The sequence below is a fragment of the Trachurus japonicus genome, unplaced genomic scaffold (assembly GCF_045865225.1).
Source record: "Trachurus japonicus isolate A0001 unplaced genomic scaffold, Traja_1.0 AP031020.1".
In the NCBI taxonomy this organism is placed as follows: domain Eukaryota; kingdom Metazoa; phylum Chordata; class Actinopteri; order Carangiformes; family Carangidae; genus Trachurus; species Trachurus japonicus.
The window spans coordinates 1564712-1583046 of record NW_028221153.1 but is presented as its reverse complement, the minus strand read 5'-3'; the positions used below and the strand labels follow the sequence as shown (position 1 = coordinate 1583046).

General features: G+C 41.2%; 1 protein-coding gene across 1 annotated transcript in view; it reads right to left on the bottom strand.

The window, feature by feature from the left end:
* Positions 1–517: 517 nt before the first annotated feature.
* Positions 518–18335, bottom strand: part of LOC146959844 (titin-like) — a 35212-nt gene continuing 17394 nt past the window's right edge. Inside the window, exons 9-26 of the mRNA XM_085772865.1 lie at positions 18169–18288; positions 16959–17222; positions 15492–15554; positions 15126–15384; positions 14962–15034; positions 14235–14444; positions 13084–13226; positions 12318–12463; positions 11376–11603; positions 10610–10851; positions 9352–9584; positions 9094–9258; positions 8204–8372; positions 5809–7505; positions 4181–4459; positions 3072–3338; positions 2270–2542; positions 518–822 (exon numbers count right to left, since the gene is read on the bottom strand). Of these exons, the coding sequence (XP_085628991.1) occupies positions 518–822; positions 2270–2542; positions 3072–3338; positions 4181–4459; positions 5809–7505; positions 8204–8372; positions 9094–9258; positions 9352–9584; positions 10610–10851; positions 11376–11603; positions 12318–12463; positions 13084–13226; positions 14235–14444; positions 14962–15034; positions 15126–15384; positions 15492–15554; positions 16959–17222; positions 18169–18288 (5136 nt within the window). The remainder of the gene's footprint in view (positions 823–2269; positions 2543–3071; positions 3339–4180; positions 4460–5808; positions 7506–8203; positions 8373–9093; positions 9259–9351; positions 9585–10609; positions 10852–11375; positions 11604–12317; positions 12464–13083; positions 13227–14234; positions 14445–14961; positions 15035–15125; positions 15385–15491; positions 15555–16958; positions 17223–18168; positions 18289–18335) is intronic.

Sequence of the window (18335 nt, the reverse complement as noted above, 5' to 3'; positions counted from 1 at the left end):
ACATACCGTCGTAGTTCCCACCATAAACGGCGATTCAGCTACGTTATTCTCATGACTCGTTGCGAAACTGAAAGTAAAGAAACGCTGGTCGGCTCGACCAGCATCTCCGCCACCACTAATAATAACAAAATAACCATAGAGACAGAATGATATATTTATCGAAAATGGGCCCATTAACAAGTGTGGGTAGCGGAGATTCATCCACATTAACGTGAGACTTTTTTATAACCGATTAGAAACTCCTCGTTGTCCCTTTAATGTCAAGTTGTCATGACAAAGCCCTTTTCTAGTAATGTCACTTTGATTAATGTCAAGTTGTCATAATAAGGACATCCCAAACTATGTCCAGTTGTCGTTACAAAACCGAATGACACTTAATGACAGCAGTCATAAACGCTTATGACATTGACATAATATTTATGACACGTTCATGACACTGTTATGACACTCTTATGACGATGCTTCAAGTAAAGTGTTACCCATATTGTTTATTTACTCATCTAAATAACAGTAACTCCTATAAACCTAATTCCATAAACCCTCTCTTGTGTAACTTACTCTCAACAGTTAACTTGCAGCTGGTGTCGGCGCGGCCAACCACCAGCTTGTAGTGTCCTTCGTCGGAGGCGTAGGTCCTGTTGAAGACCAGACGCTGCTTGGATCCTTTGGCCACCATCTGGATGCGGTCGCTGGGCAACAGAGGCTGCTCGTTGTGGAACCACTTCACCGAGCTGATGTCCTGAGCAGAGATCTTGGCCTCCAGGACGACCTTGGTGCCTTCAATGGCTTTGGTGTCCTTCAGTGGGACCAGCACTCCAATGGCTGCAATGCAGATTTAACAGTTTTATTCATCGGGTTCTAAATTCTTTAAAAAGCAGAATGCATCTGAAAGTCATTTTAGGCCAAAAAAGGGAACAACGTTAAACAAATTGCAACAGAAGCAAACTCAATTGGTTTTGTATCCTCAACATGTCCTGAGTGAGGGAAAAAAAGCCCCGAAGAATCCCATTAGGGGAAAGTTTAGAAAAAGACCCAAATTTATACGCATATAAAAACATTTTTTCATGTGAATATGGTAAAATTTTTAACCTTTAGATATCTCCATGAAAATGAATGAGTTGATTACTTACATTAAGACAAACAAAAAATGTATTACAGGTTTTTTGAAATTCTTTGAAACATGAGGAAATTTGCATAAATTTGCATAAATTCCACCACAGCAACTTCATATACATGTGCCGTCAAAACGGTGGAATTTATGCAAATTTATGCAAATTTGCTCATGTTAACAAAGAATTTCAAAAAACCTGTAATACATTTTTTGTTTGTCTTAAAGGGATAGTTCAACATTTTGGCAAATTGGCCCATTGCCATAATCGCTATAGTCATAGCAGTAGGTTCATTACCTTTAATTGTAGGTGTAAGCTATTTTCAGTACGGCGGAGCGCAGCAGCTGGCTGCTCAGAGCTACGCTATGGAGGCTAACGGAATTTCTTGGTTTCCCTCATTAAACTCATCAAATTCAACATCCCAAAACTCCACAGCGCTTTTGTAGACAAGTTGTGAGCTGCACAACCACCACGCTATGAGATAATGACGGAACGATACGAAACGGAGCCGTTTTCGAGGTAAATACAGGGTAAATACGGAGACTGCTTGCTGAAAAACTGTCCCTGAACGCAACGCGCATCAGCGGTTTTGTATGAATTTACCTCGAAAACGGCTCCGTTTCGAATCGTTCCGTCATTATCTCATAGCGTGGTGGTTGTGCAGGTCACAACTTGTCTACAAAAGCGCTGTGGAGTTTTGGGATTTTGTATTTGATGAGTTTAATGAGGGAAACCAAGAAATTCCCTTGGCCTCCATAGCGTAGCTCTGAGCAGCCTGCTGCTGCGCTCCGCCGTACTGAAAATAGCTTACACCTACAATTAAAGGTAACGAACCTACTGCTATGACTATAGCAATTATGGCAATGGGCCAATTTGCCAAAATGTTGAACTATCCCTTTAATGTAAGTAATCAACTCAGTAATTTTCATAGAGATATCTAAAGGTAAAAAATTTTACCCTATTCATGTGAAAAAAAAAGTTTTATATGCGTATAAATGGGATATGTTTGGGTCTTTTTCTAAACTTTCCCCTAATGGGATTCTTCTGGGATTTTTTCCCTCACTCAGGACATGTTGAGGATACAAAATCAGTTGAGTTTGCTTCTGTTGCAATTTGTTCAACCTTTTCTCATAAAATGACTGGACTATGAAGTGACTTACTCTGTATGACCAGCTTGGCGGTGGTTGAGATCTCCTGAGCAGGAACCACAAACGAATACATCCCATAGTCGTCCTTGTGGGTGTCCTCAATCAGGAGCTTGTGGATCTGTTTGTCGATAACGATGTGGACGCGGTTGGAGGCTGTGATTGGCTGGCCGCCCTTCATCCAGGTTCCCTCGACGTTCTCCTGAGAGAACTTCACCTCCAGCTGAGCGATGTCGCCCTCACAGATCGTCATGTCGGTCAGAGGCTGGATCAGCGTTACGGGGCGCACTGAAACATCAAGCAAGCAACAACAACTTGCTCAGTAAATGTTGTGACAACCCGCTTGTACATTTTACTGGTTTATCCCCAGAGGACCACTGCACTGCAAAAACTCTACATCTCTCCAAGAATATTTGTCTTATTTCTAGTCAAAATGTCTAATTTCTAGTCAAAACTAATCTCTTTCCACTTTAAATAAGACTCATCACCTAAAATTAACTTGTTTCTAGATCATTTTCACTTGTTTCAAACTAATTTTCACTTGAAATAAGTAGAAAAATCTGCCAGTGAAAGCAAGTTTTTTGTGTTTGTAATAAGAAAGAAAAACTTGATCCACTGTCAGATTTTTTTTTGCTTGAAATAATTAAAAAGTGTCTCTACTTTTTAAATGTGACGAGTCTTATTTTAAGTATAATTAGATTTATTTTGACTAGAAATGACATTTTGACTAGAAATAAGACAAATATTCTTGGTAGGATTTTGAATTTTTGCAGCAACAACAACAACAACTTCAACTATATTTACTTCAAAAACTCACATTTCATTTTAAGTGAGGCACTGGTCTTCAACTCGGCCACTTTGAAGGTGTATTTTCCTTGGTCTTCCTTCTTGACGTCTTTGACTGACAGTGTGTGTCTTCCACGGCGGGAGGACATGACATATTTACTGCTGGCAGAGAGCAGCTTCTCTCCAAAGAACCAGCTGCCTTCGGCGTCTTCACGGGTGATGAGACACTCAAACTCTGCAGAGTAGGTCTCCGGCACCTCTGTGCTCTCCAGCTGCTTCAGCAGTTCCAGAGGAGCTCCTGTTTGTTTGTAGAATAATACAGGTGAGACATCAGAGTCTGGTCCCAAAATCAATGTATATTTGGATACAACAGTTCATTCAGAAATTTTATTTTTTTATTTAACCCCTTGAGAGGAATGCTCTCGTTTTCGAGGGGGTCCTAATATACATTACAAACCAAAAAGAGACAACAACACAGTAAGACAGTAACAGAAATACATATTAGACACCTCAACAAAGACATTATGGAGCAGGTAAACTTTCATGTGATTAGCAAGGATGTGGTCCCATGTGGTACACTGCAAAAACTCAAAATCTTTCCAAGAATATTTGTCTTATTTCTTGTCAAAATGTCTCATTTCTAGTGAAAACTAAACTCTTTTCGCTTAAAATAAGACTGATTTTATATATATATTTTTTTATATTTAAGACTAATGTACTTGTTTTTAGATCATTTTCACTTGTTTCAAACTAATTTTCACTTGAAATAAGTAGAAAAATCTGCCAGTGAAAGCAAGTTTTTTGTGTTTGTAATAAGAAAGAAAAACTTGCTTTCACTGGCAGATTTTTCTACTTATTTCAAGTGAAAATATCCTTGTAAAAAGTGTCTAAAAACAAGTTACTTTTAATGTGATGAGTCTTATTTTAAGTATAATGAGATTTGTTTTGACTAGAAATTAGAATTTTTTTACAAGAAATAAGACAAATATTCTTGGTAAGATTTTGAGTTTTTGCAGTGTATAAGGTATATTTGTAAGATTTGCTTCACGACAAGAAGAGAAATTCAAAGACAAAGAAATGAAGTATTTTAGGTGTGAAGCACCAGTGTGAATCAGTAGAAGTGCTATGTGTCCAACCTACCTTCGACAATCAGCTTGGCAGTTGTTCTGACATCATCGTCTATAACCACACAGGAATATTCTGCATCGTCCCTCATGCTGATGATCAGCACGGAGAGGAAGTGGACCTTTCTGTCCGAGTGCATTCTGTATTTGTCTCCGGAGAAGATCTCCTCGTTGTTTTTCATCCATTTGACCTTGACAAAAGGCTCGTTGGTCTCACACTCAAAGGTAGCCATGGTGTCCTTCTCCTTGGCATTAGTGTCCTCCAACTTCTGTGTGAAGGAGATGACTTGCTTTGCTGCAAAAGGGATGACAAGACATTCATTAGAGCAGTGGTTCTCAACGTGGGGTCCGGGGACCCCTAGGGGTCCTTGAGAGATCTGAAGGGGGTCCCCAATTTATTTCTTGAAAATTTACCACTTTTTCTAGATTTTTTAAAACTTTTTTGTTTTAGAAATTTTACCCCTTTTTTCTAGAAATTTTTTATTTAGAACATTTTTTTTACGAGAAATTTTACCACTTTTTTTTAAAGAAATTTTTTATTTATTTATTTTTTTTTACTTTTTTTTTGAGAATTTTTACCACTTCTTCCTAGAAATGTTTAAATGTTTTTGGAGAAATTTGACCACTTTTTTCCAGAAATTTCTCTATAATATTTCCAAAAAATGGCCCTAATTTAAAAGTATAAAAAAGTAATGTTCTTCAGTCTCAGAACAAATATTTGTGTATTTCTGGTGTTTACTACCAAAAATAGAACTAATTGTAACAGAATGTTTTTCACCGTACATCATTTCTATGAGGTGTCTAGAACAACATACTAAAAGTCCTAAGAAATCCTAGTTGGGGAAATATGTTTAATTCTCATTGATTTACCGTATATAAAGTCTATTGTGCCAATAAGGCCAGACAACAATACACCCCAATGGGGCTGTTTTTTTCCTTTACTGCTATCATAATGAAACTTTACACAATGAAAGTATCTATGAAATGTAACATTTCTTGTATTACAAGTTTCTTTGAAAATGAATTTGAATATGCAAATGAGCAATACACTAATGGAATATGCCCAAAATATACCCGAATGGGCTTGTTTTTTTCCTTTACTCTCACCACAATGAAAGTATACATGAAAAGTAAAATTTTTTGTATTACAAGTGTCTTTGAAAATGAATTTGAATATGCAAATGAGCTCAACACTAATTCAGTTATGGTCAAGAAGCCATAAAGCCGCAAGCAGCAAAAACAGGGGCCAAGTTCTCAGTCCCGCTCATATGTTGTTGAACATAACAGCATATTTAACATAACATCACACACAGGCGTTGAAACGACTTTAATGTATTCTGACTTTCTTCTGATGTTCTCTGCAAATTGGGGAGAAGGCTTGTTCGCTAATAAAATTGGGGTGTATTGTTGTCTGGCCTTATTGGCACCATAGACTTTATATGGCCTACAGTAAATCAATGAGAATTAAACATATTTCCCCAACTAGGATTTCTTAGGACTTTTAGTATTTTGTTCTGGACACCTCATAGAAATGATGCATGGTGAAAAACATTCTGTTACAATTAGTCTGTCGGAAAACGCTATTTTGCCTGGACTAATGTGCCTGTGGAAATACTACATGGAAGTGTTAGACAACTGTGTTACCTTGCACCAGCAGGAAAGCGTGGCTGGAGGTCTCTCCGGCTTTGTTTGACGCTTTGACCATGACGCTGGCGGAGTCCTCTGCTCTGACGTCTCTGATCACCAGTTCACACACGTGGTCTTCAGGCCAGAACCAGTAGACTCTCTCAGACTTCTCCAGCTGAACTCCATTCTTGAACCACTGACACTCGGGTTCTGGTCTGCCCACAACTCTGACTCTGAACTTGACCTCGTCTCCCTGTGCCACCGTCTGGCTCGTAATACGCTCTAGGATCTTTGGAGCTTCCATACTCGCAGAGAGTTTGACTCTCTCTGGTTTTAGAGGTTTGGCTTTAAGTTTGAGCTCCTCCTCCTTCTTCTTCCTCTCAGCTTCCTCCTTCATCTTGGCATGGTGGAGCAGCTCCTCCTTTGTCTTTTTCAGCAGATCCTCATAGGATTCGTCCCTCTTACGGGACTTGAGCTCCACTGCGGTAATAGACTCGTAATATCCTTCTTCAGTCCTGCGTTTGAATTTGGTCCTCAGCTCCGCGGACTCCTCTGTGGATTTCTCATGGACAATTCTCTGTGCTTTCTTAAGCTTGACCACTTCTTTCAGATGAGAATCCTCTGCGTGTTTCTCAACCTTCACCACCTCAAATGGTGTTTTTCCGGCCTCGGGTGCAGCTTCAGCGGCCTTAGCCTCGGGAGCGCGGCGCAAGTGAGTCCTGAAGTCCTCTTTTTCCTCGATCTCCAGCTTCACGGTATGCTCCGCAGAGCCCAGGTTGTTGTCCGCCACCACTTTGACCTCTCCTGCATCATACGATTTGATCTCAGTAATCTCCAAGTAATAAATACCGTCATAACGAAGTCTGTATCTCTTGCTTTTACGAATAAGCTGTCCGTTAAGGTACCAGTTCACCTTGGGTGATGGGTAACCGGTCACTCTGCACCGGAATCGTGCAATTTCACCCTCTGTCACCTTGACTGGTTCTGGAAGAAGGACAATCTCTGGTTTCATTTTCTCAGTTTCTTCCTCTGCAGTGACACCATAAGGTCCGCCCTCGTGAGCCAAGCGCTCCATCTCGTCAATCCTGTGCGCTCCCTTCCTGCCTTCGGGAAGCTGCGATTCCTCAACAAGACCCTTCTCGTCCTTGACGATCAGCGTGGCCGAGGTCTGGTCGACTCCAAACTTGTTTGTGGCTCTGCAGGTGATAACGCCGCTGTCTCTAGCGTAAGCGACTTCGTAGTCGAGGCTGCAGTAGCCAAACTCATTGACCATGCGCATCCTGTTGGCAGCTTCCAAGGGTTTTCCATCATGCAACCACTCCACAACCATGGTGGGGTCGCCGATAGGGGTCAGTCTGCACTCAAAGTGAGCCGGACCGAAACGCTTCATGCGAACAGATGTCAGTTTCTTCTTGAACAGAGGTTTCTGCTGCTTCTCTTTGTCGTACAGGTCGCCCTCCTCCCACTGCTCCTGACCGTATCGCAGATGAAGAGGTTCCACCTCTGGGGCAGCGATCTCCTTGGCCTTGTAGGTTCCTTTGGGAATAATGAGCTTCCTCTCTGGTTCGGGCTCAGCATAGTCCACCTCAACGTTGACTCTGCAACGAGTCGTGTCTCTACCAGCCTTGTTGATGGCTGTCGCTGTGTACCAGGCGCTGTCTGAGCCAGCTGCTGAGGGAATTTGGAATTTGGCTTCTCCTCTGGTTCCTTCAATCCTAGAACATGGATAATATGTTTTATTAGAGTTAGTTTTAACATTTGTGGTTTTGTACTACAAATAGGGGTGTAACGGTACACAAAAGTCACGTTTCGGTACAGGGATCACGGTACGGTACAGTTTCGGTACAACAGACACTAACCTATTGAATGTAAAACAAAAATCTGTCTTGTGTTATAAAAAGTAAAAAAAATAAAAAAATAGAATATAAAATTGAACTTAATTGTTAATTGTTATCATGCCATTCATTAGCCTAATTCTAGAGGAAAAAAACTTGCACTTGACAACTGGCAACTATTATGAAAAAAAACAAAAACAAGAAACTAACATCAATGTTGGTTCACACAGTTGATTTAGACTAGTTGCTTTCCAGTTGCTTTATTGATGTTTCTGGTCTGTGTTCATGTCAAGAGGCTTAAAAGCAGCGGGATAAGTTGTTACACACAACTTGTCTTTTTCCTTGGATTGGAGTGAGGACTCGACTTTTTTTTTTTTTTAATATTCACTCAGACGTATTCGTCGTGTGACTGTGTGCACCGAACCGTGACCCCCGTACCGTGACGGCACGGGACGAATACATATACCGTTACACCCCTAACTACAAATAAAAATTACAGTTGCTTCGAGGACTTCCATTCTTTCAGTCAAATTTGCAGTGTGAGTGCACCAAATTTTTCAGCCATTTGTGAGACATACCTGATGTTTGGGTGCTTGTGTGGTGTGATGATGTCACTGTTCTTCAGCCACACAATGTCAGGCAGGGGGTTTCCCATGGCTTTGACGGCCAGTTCAACCAGAGTGCCCTGCTTTACACTGATGTTCCGCAGCTTGTCGGTGAACTGAGGTCGTACTAAGGTCTCTTTAGCTGAGAGAGCAAGGGAAGAAAATGTTAAGGAAACTCAAAGCCACATGGAATCTGGTTAGATATTTCATAACCCCTAAGTTAAAATGTGTGCAAACAGGGGAGACAGCCAGGGGACTGTGTTGGAGGAAGTGTGGTGAACAGCTAGCGGACCATTTTCATATATTCTGGCGCTGCCCAGCTATTCAGCCATATTGGCAAAAGATCACGCAAGTAGTACAAAACATTTTTGGTGATGAAATTAATAGCTCCTTTTCTACAGTCTACCTGGGTAATATTGCACCCCATATATTGGGGCGAGACAAATATCTTTTAAAAATATTATTAGCAGCTAGTAAGAAAACCGTAACTGGAAGCTGGCTACAGACCGTCACCACACCTCCAGCAGAGTCAGACTGGATCAATATTGTGACTAATATCCAAAATATGGAAAGGATGACCTTTTCGTTAAATCTACAGACTGATAAATATTTGCACTATTGGGAAAAATGGATTGTGTAGCTACATGTCCAAAAGAGATGCTCATTGAGCCATCATTGTAGTTGTAACTTAACCAGTATAACGTTTGAATGAATGTATAGGTGACCAACTGTTTGTTCTATGTCTTTCTGTATGTTGTCTATGTTCCTTTTATAAAAATGAAGTACAAAAAAAAAATAAAAGAAACTCAAAGCCACAAAGCGTCCAGCTATCTCCTTCTATCTAAAAGTAAATGCAATCTTACCATCAACAGTGAGAGTGACAGAGAGGGACGAGCGTCCGGCTCTGTTCTGAGCAACAACTGTCCATTCTCCAGAGTCGTGTGGCATGGCCGGGACAATGATGAGGGACTGAGTACCATCCTCTTTAATCACTATCTTGTGGGTGTAGTCGCTGACCACTTGTTGTCCTAGGAGTATGATGAACAGATGAGTGAGACCACAGAACTTTTCTTCATAAACATACTCGCAGTGTGTGAGCACATCATCTGTCTTTTACTCACCATTGTGGAACCAGTAGGTGTCGGGCATCGGTCTGCCGACAACCTTCAGGTCGAACCTGGCAGTTTGCCCCTCTGAGCATTTACAAGAGGAAGGCTTCATGACAAACACGGGTTTGTAGAGTCTTTCCAGCTGAGCCTCGTCTGTTTCTTCCAGCCGGCGGGCGGGAGAACGTCCAGGAGAACGGCTGGAGGAGCGACCGGGTGAACGGCTCAGAGAACGAGGAGATGTGGACCTGAGGAAGCAGGGAACATAATCAGTATGAAGGTTTAATGATTCTAAGGGTGAATTCCAGCCCCCCCTTAGCCCTAGCCCTTGGCCCTAACCCTTCGTTTTGCGCGTTCACGTGAAGTGGTAGGGGTGTCCCGATTCTGGTTCAGACGAGGGTTAGGGGGAAGTGGTCTGGCTATCTCGCCCTCGAAATGGAGATTTTTCAGGGGCACACTACAAACCGAGGGCTATGGCAAGTTTCCCAGAATGCATCTTGCAGCAACCGGCAGCTGTTTTATTTCTCGCTGTTATTACGTCATTTTGTTAAGTTTTAATATTTTTTCATGTGAGACAGTAGCTGTTTAGATCCCAGTGTGCGGTCGGTTTATCCACATGAGGCTGTTTAGACGTTTGCTCCCATGTTTTTGGGAGAAGTGAAGCTCCACCTGTGGAGCAGATCAACGGCTCGTCACAGAGACACCACCCGTCCAGAGAGCTTGTCAGCCGGCCAACCTCCGTCGTCATCCCAGGGGAGAAAGACGATCGCTAATTAACTTACCCGCAGGTTTTTAGAGGTTTACCGCCGGCTGGTTTCATTCTTTTTAGGAGATAAATGCTGGTCTCATTGATGAAATGTAACAATTGTCGCATTAGTTTGTTTGAATTAAAAGTGAAGCTTCATGTGTTTTGGACACAGGAGCAGCACTGCCTCGGGGCTCTGTAGCCTACATACAGAAATCACCACATTTACATCAATAAATAAATGTTTTACAATGAACCGATTAGTCTTCATTACATTTTATTTTATTTTATTAAGTTAACGTGATTTTGAATAGAGGATTTGTGGCAAAAGCTCGTCAGGTCTGCTTATGTGAAAGCAGCAGAGACGACTGATGACGCATGTGATTGTTGAAGTGGTGTCCCAATTCGTAGGAGTTGACTTTCAACCCTACTCCTTGTAGCTCTGTTTCAAGGGGCAAGGGGTAGGGATGAAAAATAGAATTGGAATTGGGCATAAGCCTTTCCTCAGCATCTTTAGTGAAACCTCACCTGATTCTCTGCACTGCTGGCTGTGGTGTGTATCTCTGTGGTGCTGCAGCTCCGGACGCCTCTACGTACAGCTTCCCAGAACTGACAGAATTTCCCTTCAAGTTGGAAGCAAAGGCGGTGTATACGCCCTCGTCCTCCGGCAAAACAACGGGCAAACGAAGACTAGCTCGTCCATCCTGAAGAACTTCCATCTGGTAACGGTCGCCAGGCCTGATGCGCTGGCCGTCTTTGAACCAAGCGATCTGGCAGGAGACAATGTCATTGATAAACCACTCTGTGTTTCTGTGAAAACTGCACATTTGAATCCAGGGGGAAAAGCTACACTGCAAAAACTCAAAATCTTACCAAGAATATTTGTCTTATTTCTAGTCAAAATGTCTCATTTCTAGTCAAAACAAATCTCATTATATTAAAAATAAGACTCATCACATTAAAACGTAGCTTGTTTTTAGACACTTTTTACTTCTTTCAAGCAGATTTTCACTTGAATTAAGTAGAAAAATCTGACAGTGGATCAAGTTTTTCTTTCTTATTACAAGCACAAAAAACTTGCTTTCACTGGCAGATTTTTCTACTTATTTCAAGTGAAAATTAGTTTCAAACAAGTGAGAATGATCTAAAAACAAGTTGATTTTTAAGTGATGAGTCTTATTTTAAGCGGAAAGAGATTCGTTTGACTAGAAATGAGACATTTTGACAAGAAATACGACAAATATTCTTGGAAAGATTTTGAGTTTTTGCAGTGTAGTTCTTAGATGGCTCGTACCTTGGGCAGAGGCATTCCAGTCATCTTGCAGTGGAATGTGACGCCCATTCCCTCCATGATCCTGTAGTTTTTGACGGGAGTGTCGAAGGTCGGCTCCACGGCCTCTGTGGGGGCGGCGGTCACCATCAGCTCTCCGTCCTCTGTCACTATTTCTCTGTAGGTAATCTTCATGATGCGCAGCTCAATCTCTTGGATGATCCGCAGCTCGATGGCAGAAAGATGGAATTCCTGCAGATGTGAGGAGAGATTTTGTGACCGTCAATCACTGACATTCAATCAATCGCCATCAGTTTCCATAGCTACTTTAACTCTGACCCCTTCCACACAGTGCTGAAGCCTGAAGTGCCTCAAAGCCCCACCGCCAATTTGTGGAAAATGGAGTACACTTAAAGGGACAACGAGGAGTTTCTATTTGGTTATAAAAAAGTCTCACGTTAAATGTGGATGAATCTCCGTTACCACTTGTTAATGGTCCATTTTAGATAAATCTATGGTTTTGTCTCTATGGTTATTTTGTTATTATTAGTGGTGGTGGAAATGCTGGGCGAGCCGACCAGCGTTTCTTTACTTTCGGTTTCGTGGCGAGTCATGAGAATAACGCCGCCGAATGTGATCGTCTTCCAACCTCTGACTTTAATTCTTGATGAATGAAAACATGAGTCTGTCTTGCGCCGATCAAATAATTTCACGGTGCGGAGGCTCATAAATGTAGTGTGAAGACACTTCGCTTTCCCAAAACTCCTCGTTGTCCCTTTAATTACTATTATTATATACTTACTTATAGTCTGTCAAAAACAGATATTTGATTGGACTAAGGTTTACCTTTAATCAGCACAAAGCTTTTAAAATCTGTTACCTTTAAATGTGACGGGGCACATACAGTTAGGTTTTGCCCCATTTGCCCCATTGCTCCCCCATGACTCTGTGCTCTGCTGTACGTACCTGTCCAGAGATAATGGTTGTGGTCATCTGCTCCATGGTGGTAACAACAACCGGGGGAACATCTCCCACTTTAGGTTCCTGCACCACAGCGGTCACTTCAGTCATAAAGGTCGCTTCTTGTTTCTTCATGTAGGCTTCGTATTCCTCTGTTGGCACAACAACGGATTCAATGTTTTATTCAAATCAGTTTCTGTCTCCTTAAACTTGAAAAGTTGAGATACACAGTATGTGGCTCCTCAGATAACTTTGAGAACATTTGGAAGCCATTCATGGACTATATTAGAAACAGGCTTTAATTCTCCTCTTTTCTTGCTTTTTTGTAAATGTATGTTTTTGGTATTTTGTTATTATTTGTGTGAAACCTTGGACGTCATGGGACGCAAGACAAATTTCAGAGTGATCTGACAATAAAGTGTAATCTTATCTTATCTTATCTTATCTTCTTAATGCACCCCAGATGTAATGGACCTTTACTACTTAACATCATGTATACATTTGCCACATAGCCCACCATGATGTACTAATCTTTTTCTTTTTCATTTTACGCAACTGCAATGTCAATGTTTGTCTGTTTTTTGTTCTTGCTTTTTGTTCTTGTTTTTCTTATTGTTATCATGTCTATTTTTGTATATGTTTTTTCGTGCACAGTCCCTTTATGTTGTGCTGTTAAACTTCTCTTTAAAAAACCAATAAAAATATTATTAAAAAAACAAACAAATCAGTTCAGATGCTTGTTGACTTTACTGGTGAAGAAATGGTGGCATACCTTCCTCCATCAGACTGACAGAGGCGGACACTTCTCCAAGCTGGTTCTTGGCAAACACAGCGTATTCTCCAGCATCATCAGCAAAGGTCATGGAGATCTCCAACCTGCACTCTCCGGTCTCCTTTTTGTAGGCAACTTTGTATCTGATGGACAAAGAATGGGGGAGGGAGGGACAGTTAGATAGATAGAGGCTATTCAGTGAGGACTAGTGACCCCCACACACAACACTTCTTTCCTTCTTTAAAGACACAACACAAGCAAACATCATTTGGATAAGTTATCTATTGTTAGCAGTGGTGGACAGTAACGGAGTAAATTTACTTGAGTACTGTACTTAAGTACATATCCAGAGGATTTGTACTTTAGATTTCTTTGGTACTTATTACTCTTACTTGAATACATTTCCAAGACAAATATTTTTTACTTTTACTGGAGTTAATTAGTAGTACGGCTGAAAAGTACTGGTTACTTTCAGGTCTTTGTCTAAAATCCTATTGGACACAAGCTGTGTTTGTCTGTGAAGGAAACCCTAACCCCTAAAAGCAGCACATCAGTGCAGCTGAGCAGCAAAGAGTTCATTCTCACTAACAAGAGTTAAAAGCTCCTTACATTCATTTACAAACTATTAGAGTCATTCACTGATGTGGAGAATAAGACATTTACTCTGACTCTTACTTAAAACTTAAAACTTAAAACTTAAAACTTAAAACTTAAAACTTAAAACTTAAAACTTAGAACTTAAAACTTTATCTATTTTATTTCATTTTACTTTTATTTGCTCTTGCTTTTAACTCTGTTTTTAGTGTTTTGTTTGTTTTTATTCTGTTTTGTCTTTATGTAAAGCACATTGAGTTGCCTTGGTATGAAATGCGCTGTATAAATAAAGATGCCTTGCCTTGCCTTAAAGTAAATTTAAAAGCATGTACTTTTGGATACTTAAGTACCTTCAAAAGCAAGTACTTTTTTACTCTTACTGGAGTAACATGTCGACTGAGCTACTTTTACTTGTAACGGAGTACATTTTGACCAGTAGTATTTGTACTCTTACTCAAGTATTGGGGTGGAGTACTCTGTCCATCTCTGATTGGTAGTCTCGGCCATCGTAGCTAACGGTTGGTGCAAGCTGGAGGCAGAGGATGAATCACACAAACCTGTATCCGGTAGTGAGCGGGACGCCGCTCTTCTTCCAGATGATGTGTGGTTTGGGGCTTCCGCCAACCTGGCATTCAAATATGACACTTCCTCCCTCCACCAGCTTCTGGAGGGTGGGTTTCCTGACGAAGAAGGGGGCGGTGGCAGCAGCATCCGACTCAGCGGTGCTCACCTGGGACATGGTTTCTTCTTGGGCCTCTTCAGTTACTCTACAACCACAAATATCAGTAGTAAGTCTCAACAATGTGAAAACAAACAACTGCACTGCAAAAACTCAAAACCTTTCCAAGAATATTTGTCTTATTTCTTGTCAAAATGTCTCATTTCTAGTCAAAACTAATCTCTTTCCACTTAAAATAAATAGACCTAAAAATTAACTTGTTTTTAGATCATTTTCACTTGTTTCAAACAAATTTTCACTTGAAATAAGTAGAAAAATCTGCCAGTGAAAGCAAGTTTTTTGTGCTTGTAATAAGAAAGAAAAACTTGCTCCACTATCAGATTTTTCTACTTATTTCAAGTGAAAATCTGCTTGAAAGAAGTAAAAAGTGTCTAAAAACAAGCTGCTTTTAATGTGATGTTTCTTATTTTAAGTAGAATGAGATTAGTTTTGACTAGAAATGACATTTTGATTAGAAATAAGACAAATATTCTTGGTAGGATATAGGAGTTTTTGCAGTGCAATGAGTGCAGTGAAGCATCTAAAAGCATCTCTGAGGGACTCACATTTTGATTTGAGCAGTTTCAACATGTTCGGTGACAACAGCAATCTCCTCTCTGCTCTCGATGTCCTCGGACACTGAAAGACCAAGATACAGTTAGTCTCAATAGATTGCCACATTGTGCCAACAGTATCTCTGGGCTTAGTCAGAGGTTTTTGCTGCACTGACCTTGGACGAGCAGGTAGCAGGAGGTGCTGACGGTTCCCGCCTCGTTGGTGGCCGTGCAGGTGAAGCGTCCGCTGTCTTCAGCGAACGCCTCGCGGATCACCAGCCGGGCAAATCCGCCCTCGTAGGTGATCTGGAAGTCGATGGAGGTCTCGATCTTGTAGTCCTCTCTGAACCACATGATGACCGGAGCGGGCTGACCGCTGATCTGGCACTCCAGCGTCACCGACTCACCCTCCGTCACGTTTGTGTTTTTCAAGCCCTACGAACCAGACACAGCACTTAGGAAATGTTTGACTAATGGGAAATGTCACCTCTCTAAAGCTGTGTGTAGATAGCTGGATGTGAATGTTGGAGCAGACTACTTACAGACACCAGTGTGGGCGGGACCACGCCTTCACCTGCTGACGGTACGGCTGCTGCTTCCACCACCTGTCGTACAGTCACACATTCATTAGCAACAAAACCCAAACCCAGCAAAAAAATAAATGCAGCTGTTTCTAAAACCACCAACATGATGAACACAACATGACAAACACACACACAGGACACAACAGTGAACTTCCTGTTCATGTCCAACACGAGAAGACAACACAGCACAGAGAGATGGAAGGAAGGAGGCTGGATGAGCTGAAGAGGTGAGAATGAAGTTGTCAATAGCATCGAGAAGCTGTTAATGTTTTTATTAGATTCATGTTTAACCTGGATTTTAACAGAAATCAAGAAAACCGGACGTCTGAAGAACTAGACTTCACTACACCAACACAACTTTTCCCTTTACTCATGTTCTGTCTAGTGAGTTGAGAGGACACAAATGTAAAAATTTGGTTCCTAAAACCAGAAGGGTTCAGGCTGTGGGGAGCTCCGCCCACACTGCAAAAACTCAACATCTTTCCAAGAATATTTGTCTTATTTCTTGTCAAAATGTCTCATTTCTAGTCAAAACTAAACTCTTTCCACTGAAAATATGACTCATCACCTAGAAATGAACTTGTTTTTAGATCATTTTCACTTGTTTCAAACTAATTTTCACTTGAAATAAGTAGAAAAATCTGCCAGTGAAAGCAAGTTTTTAGTGCTTGTAATAAGAAAGAAAAACTTGCTCCACTGTCAGATTTTTCTACTTATTTCAAGTGAAAATCTGCTTGAAAGAAGTAAAAAGTGTCTAAAAAAACAAGCTACTTTTTATGTGATGAGTTTTATTTTAAGTAGAATGAGATTTGTTTTGACCAGAAATAAGACAAATAATCTTGGTAAGATTTAGAGATTTTGCAGTGCATTAGATTTTGTCCAGTCAGTGATGTGGGGAATCGTCAGCAGCAGCAGCAGATCTCCTGCTCTTTACTAATGTCTTGGATGGATGGTCTGAACTTATTTGTCTTATTTCTAGTCCAAACAAATCTCATTATACCTAAAATATGTATATTTATACATACATAGTTACACATAAAAAAGTAGCTTGTTTTTAGACACTTTTGACTTATTTCAAGTCTATTTTCATTTGAAATAAGTAGAAAAATCTGCTAGTGGAGCAAGTTTTTCTTTCTTATTACAAGCACAAAAAACTTGCTTTCACTGGCAGATTTTTCTACTTATTTCAAGTGAAAATTAAATTAGTTTGAAACAAGTGAAAATGATCTAAAAACACTACATTTTTTAGGCGATGAGTCTTATTTTAAGTGGAAAGAGTTTAGTTTTGACTAGAAATGAGACATTTTGACAAGAAATAAGACAAATATTCTTGGAAAGATGTAGAGTTTTTGCAGTGTGCACCCCCCACTCATCAGGTTTTCTTGTCCTGTTCAGGTCCAGCCCCAAAAGAACCAGACTACAAACCTGGACTGTCCAGTCCTCATACACTCTGTCCCGGCCCCCACCAGAGCTCACCGCCCCCATCTGTAGCTCGGAGCCAAGATGACTCTGATATTTCTCAGAGAAGTCTTTGTAGGGGAACGGGACGGGCTCTGGCGTCGCTCCGGTCTCCGCCGCCCCTCTACACGGACTGGGAGACTTGACTGGTTTGATGATCTTTCTAGCGGCGGCGGAGGAAGACGACAACTCTTTCTGCAGAGTGGCGATGGCCGAGCCCGCGATGGAAACCTGGCCCACCCAAAGAGGAGGAAGAGGAAGAGCCACACCGTGATGGAGAGAATAATACGTTGGCTTCTTTTGTTGGTTTGGTTGGTGTTAAACCACAGCACAGGGAAGGTGCTACAGCTCGTTAGTTATATTATTAAAACTACAGTGGGAAAAAACGAAGGGATGAATTTTAAATGAAGCCGGATTAATGAGTGGTTTATTGATTATTGATTAAGGGAGCGGAGAACAACAAAAGAGTTAAAAGCGGATCCATCGTGTTATTTGAGGGACAGTATTTTTATCACTACAGTACAGGTCACAACAAGTTTGCATCTCAGGCAAGCAGTGATAACCCTAACCCTAACCCTGACCCCCCCTCCATGCAGCATTAAGCCAATCACGTCTTTGTCCAGCTTCCTGTCACATGTTGAACGTGGAGCTGTGATCAGAGAGGTACTCATGATGCAGCAGCAAATATGGAGGGTGGAGTCACTTTTACTGCCTACAACTCTAACCTAACCCTGATATTGTTAGCTATGGACTCTTACAGGTTTAAAATGAGTCAATCTTTAGTGGACTTTGTGAAACTGACAGTTCTGCAGATTCAGTCTGATATAAAGATTTATCACACTACTGTAACAGTCTTCACTGTTTCTTTCTTCCCATGTACTCTGCAAAGTGTGATGTATGGAGCCATCTAGTGGAGAAACAGTGCACATGTACCCAAACCCTGACTGGATCTGTTGTTAACTCAGACTGATCAGCATCAGCTGGAGATGAAGTCGATTACTAAATGAGCTATACTCTGAATCCAGATGACGTCATCGCTGTGAACTGTAACTATTACAGGATGCACGGATTGACGGGTCGGCGGTGACTAAGTAAAGGGCTGGGGTGAAGGGTTAGTCATCCTTGCTTTCTGTTATTCCTGACTGTTCTCCTGCTTGCCCGACGTTGCCTCTCTTACCTCAGAGCTAGACTCGAGTTTGGGGACAGAGACTTTAGAAACTGTGAAATGTGGCACTGGGGACGGGGCGAGACCACGAGTGTCCACGTGGTAGGAGGAGATTTCTGTTGCTCTCTGAATCTGGAGTTCACACAACAGAGTTCACAAGAGCGTTACAACCTCAGCAA